The 4,668-nt window shown below is 46.6% G+C and overlaps 1 protein-coding gene across 2 annotated transcripts; it reads left to right on the top strand.

Annotated features, from left to right (window-relative positions):
- LOC147023643 (BTB/POZ domain-containing protein KCTD14-like) lies at window positions 1-4,281 on the top strand. 2 transcript variants are annotated; one of them, XM_085889274.1, is made up of 3 exons: window positions 1-156; window positions 1,229-1,606; window positions 1,868-4,281. In XM_085889274.1, the coding sequence occupies exons 1-3, from the start codon at window positions 115-117 to the stop codon at window positions 2,201-2,203; spliced, it is 756 nt and encodes a 251-aa protein (XP_085745400.1). In that variant the 5' UTR covers window positions 1-114; the 3' UTR covers window positions 2,204-4,281. The 2 variants fall into 2 exon arrangements, with proteins under 2 accessions (XP_085745400.1, XP_085745401.1); XM_085889275.1 differs by having other exon boundaries at window positions 47-156; window positions 1,256-1,606.
- The last annotated feature ends 387 nt before the right edge of the window (window positions 4,282-4,668 follow it).

Raw genomic sequence — 4,668 nt, 5'->3', positions numbered from 1 at the left:
TATACTTCCCTTTAATAACAGACCTGTATGTACCTCTCCCTTTTCGGACACATATCCCCACCCCTTTAACACAGACACACCCACTGCGCACCTGTCATCAGCCAAGCCGCCGGCATGGCGGACGATGCTGAACGTTCATCCTTTGGAACTCAGACGGTAAGGTAGATTCCTTGTACATTACATACCTGAACACACCTGTAGTCTGTACGTCTTCGATTTGATAAGTAAGGGTCCTTGTGATAACCCAATTCCCACTGGAGAGTGTGACATGTGTAGTTATGAGTCGTCGTTTTGTTTGTTTGTTTTCGAATCCAGCTTTAGGGATTATTTAATTAAGTTACTCACCGCACCTTTCACCTCAATGACTCACTCATGTTTCAACTGAAACATTTCAATTTAAACTTTCCGCGACAGTCGGACCACTCTCCTATTGACTGTAGATCTTACTGAATTGACATAGGATATGTAAAATTAAATTCTGAAATGATCTTTGGTTTCTTTTAAAATCCTTCATTTGTATAATTTCTCACTTTTCTGCTTGGTGCAACCCCCTCTCCCCCCCCCCCTTCACTTTTCACCCCTCTCCCCCCCCTTCACTTTTCACCCCTCTCCTTCCACCCTCACCTCCCCTTTCCCTTTCACCCCTAACCACTCTCCTTCCACCCTCACCTCTCCTTTCACCCCTCTCCTTCCACCCTCACCTCCCCTTTCCCTTTCACCCCTAACCACTCTCCTTCCACCCTCACCTCTCCTTTCACCCCTCTCCTTCCACCCTCACCTCCCCTTTCACCCCTCACCCCTCTCCTTACACCCTCACCTCTCCTTTCACTCCTCACCCCTCTCCTTCCACCCTCATCCCTCTCCTTTCCCTTTCACCCCTTACTCCTCTCCTTCCACCCTCACCTCCCCTTTCACCCCTCACCTTCACCTCTTACCCCTCTCCTTCCCCTTTCACCCCTCACCTTTCACCCTCACCTCCCCTTCCACCCCAAATCATTTAACTTTTGTATTACCTACTAAAATTGAACTTGTGCACATTTTCAGCTTCATTGCACTGAGTTTCATTTATTTGTCAATTTGTGTTGTAGCTATCTGACAGTAAAAGTCTGTTTTGTGTTTCTCTTTATGTCTGGCTTGCATTGTCTGTTAGAGAGAGTATCTGAAACAAATTTCTACAATGTACTCCAGGTTTTTTTTATTTACTCTTCGTCTCCCCTTTCCTCCCAAGCCTCCACTGCATTCTGCCGTTATACAGATCAATGTCGGTGGTACAATTTTCACAACAACATCTGATACTTTGCGGTCTTGTCCTGGATCACGAATGGCCGAGATTCCTTGCCCACCACACAGCCTTCGATTTCTGGCAGACTCCGCAGGGAGACCGTTCGTGGACCGAGACCCGACTGCATTTGCGTACGTTTTGCGGTTCTTGCGGGGAGGTGGGCTCCCACCGGCTGGGGCTGAGACCGAGACTCTGCAGGAGGCATTGTATTGGCGAGTGGAGCCTCTGGTGAAGATCCTGGAGGAATCGCCGCAAGTGTTCGGAGAAAATGTTGGACGCAAACATTTTGTAGCACAAATTCCAAACTACCACGAGAATTTGGAGGTCAGGTCACAACAGCCGGTTGGCTCACCTTCTTACTCTTTCCCCTTCGACCATTTGGTCTTCTCTTTGCTGATATACGTGTATACTTTTATTTTTTCCCATTTCCATTTTTCCCCATTTCAACCAGGTGGAAAAAAAGTTAAAAACCCTAACCAGTAAAAAATATAAGTACTATTTGACTTTATCTTTGAACACAATATCTTGTTTGTTTGTCTATTTACTTATTTATTTATTTATGTGTATCTCCATTTTGTTTTGCAGTTAATGATCCGGCTAGCTCGTGCTGAAGCCCTTGCTGCCCGTCTCTCTCGAGTACTTGTGTTTGTCCAGAAAATCAAACCAACGGCTGTTCATGAGGGGGAGACTGGAAGGCCCGGACTACCACACAATGGTCATGCTACTATAGTTAAGTATGGACCATGGACGGCGGAGCCAGGGGTCACGGATCTCCTGGACTCTGTGAAAACTGACATTGTGAACTTGGGTTACAACGTAGAATATCGAGCTCTTCCTGAGGATCGGCCATTCAGCTTGTTTCGTGAATCGACAGCGTCAAACGAACATGGTTTGTTCGAGTTCATTTTCCACTGGTGGTGATCAACTCTGAAAGTCTTAAATATTGATCTTGGTCTTTATTTTTGTGGTTAGCAACCTGACATTGCGACGCTGCTTGAAAACTCCTACCTTTCTGGCTTCGCATCCAATTACAGACCATTCTTTAAAATAAAAAATAAAAAAAAATTGCCACAAAGTTCGTACACTTGGATGTATCATTGCTATAAGGCTGGCAGAATTTAATTCATGTCATCACATGAGTATTAGATACGATGACAATTTGTGCTGAACTCAAAAGCTAGTCCCCAGTAGTTTTATATCAATCACTTAACCCTTTGAACCCTGAGCTCCTTGGACTTTTGGCTACCCCACCCTGGACTCTCTGGAGAAATATCTGGCCACTCTGGTGTATGCAGATTTGAATAATGGCCGGTAAACCAGCCGCTCAGGTATATGGAGGTTTGAATAGCAGCTGATAAATTCCTCTTTCCCTCTTTTTTTCATTCCTCTTTTGTCCCGCCTTCCTTTTTTCATTCCTCTTTTTTCCCTGCCTTTGGAATATGGAGGTTTGAATTTTGGTTTCAGACCAGGTCACTCCACCCTGGACATGCTGCTTCTGCTCTCCCAACAATGGATGGAGGTTCTCAATGCCAGACAGGAAATCAGAGCCATATCCCTGGATATATCACGTGCTCTTGACACGGACTGGCACCCTGCGCTGCTCACCAAACTCTATTCCAATGGTATCCAAGGCCATCTCCACTCATGGCTCCCAGACTTCCTCTCCTGTTGCATTCACCGTGTGGCCCTTAATGGAGTTCTTTCATTCCCCCTTCCTGTCCAGGCTGGAGTTCCTCAAGGTAGCGTTCTGGGCCCTGTTCTTTTTCTGGTTTTCATCAACGATCTCTCCGACTCTGGAAAATCCTCCTCATCTCTTTGCTGATGACTTCACCCTCTGCCGTAACATCTGTCATCCCTCAGACCAGCAAGCAGCAGCTTCTTCGCTCACTGCAGATCTGGGTAAAATCACAAACTGGTCCAACACGTGGAACATGTCTTTCAATCCAGACAAATCTCACTCTCACTATGTTTCTCTGAAAGGACCGTTTGGAAAATCCCTCCATCCACTTTCTCAACAATCCTCTGGAAGAAGTCCTTTCTTTCAAGCTTCTGGGTCTCGCTATCTGCCATGATCTTTCCTGGGAAAGCCACATTTCCAACCTGGCCGCTAAAGCCAGTCGCCGACTGGGAATCCTCCGTCTTGCAAAGTCCTTCCCCGGCCCACCTGAACCCCTGACCACATAGAAAGCTTTCATCTACAGCCTGATGGGGTACTCTTCTCCGCTCTCGGCTGGTGCTCCTGCCTCTCACCTTTCTCAGCTTCACGCTGTGGAAACCAAGGCATTTCGTATCATTGGCATCTCCCACGGTGAGGCTGAGTCTTTAGGCCTCTCACTCTCTCACCGCAAGCAGGTCGGTGGTTTTTCTGTCTTCTACCATCTCCTCTCCAGTCTCGCCCCCCCCTGCTCTTCCTGCGATTTGTCCCCACCATATTTCCGCAGGGTGCTCAAGGTCTGCCAACAACCCCATTCTGGTAAAACTACCAAAATCACGAATCGCTGCTCACCTTCACTCCTTCATTCCTCTTTTTTTCCGCCTTTGGAATAAACTCCCTCACTCTGTTCAATCCCATTCTTCCCTCCAGGCCTTCAAAACAGTTGTTCAGCACCACCTCATGTCTTCCCCCATCCAAAACCTCAATCTTTTCTACTCCCGTTAATCCACCCCAAACCCACTTCCTTAAAATCCCTGCTTTCCTTCATGAAATTTCCTGTAATGTCCATCTTGTTTACCCCATGTTCCCCACCCCATCCCTCTCCCTTCCACAGATCTCCTAATGTCTCTGTTCCCCACTGTTTTGTCCTTCCCTCTCCCAACCCTCTTGTTTCATGCCCCCCTTGCTGTGCGTTTTGTGTTAGCTCTCATACGAGCCTCGACAAGGTATACAAAAAAAAAAAGCCGGTAGGGTTCATCGAAAGGTTTAACATTGTGCATTGCCATACGAACAAACTTATTGTTGCCTATAGAGCTGAATAAATTATCGAAGGTTGGTTTCTGTTCATTTTTTCCAATCGTTTTGAATGCTCTTCAAACTTTCCCTCCCACTTCTGCAGTAATAAGATAATTCGGACTTTTAAAATCATTACAAGATAGTCATTGACCAGCAAGGTTAAAGAGCGTATGAACTGACAGTGGGGCAGCGGCGCAACAGTTGGGCACTGTTCAATTTGGGCTGCAGGAGCAAGGGAATGAAGAAACAGGAAAAGAGGAGAGAGGAGGGGAGGAAACACTGCAACATACATAAGAGGGTTAGGTAAGGAAGGGTTAGTGGAGGGGAATGAAAATTGTGGCTAAGCATGAGAGTGACAACAGATGGGGGTGCACCATCTGCTTGAATGTGATTGGCCAAGGAGAACTCATGGCCGATGGTGAGGCATAGAAACTCA

Source organism: Eptatretus burgeri, chromosome 7, assembly GCF_056783735.1.
Source record: "Eptatretus burgeri isolate ZD-2024b chromosome 7, Ebu_testis_v1, whole genome shotgun sequence".
NCBI lineage: Eukaryota > Metazoa > Chordata > Myxini > Myxiniformes > Myxinidae > Eptatretus > Eptatretus burgeri.
This window is presented reverse-complemented; position numbering and strand designations above follow the sequence as displayed.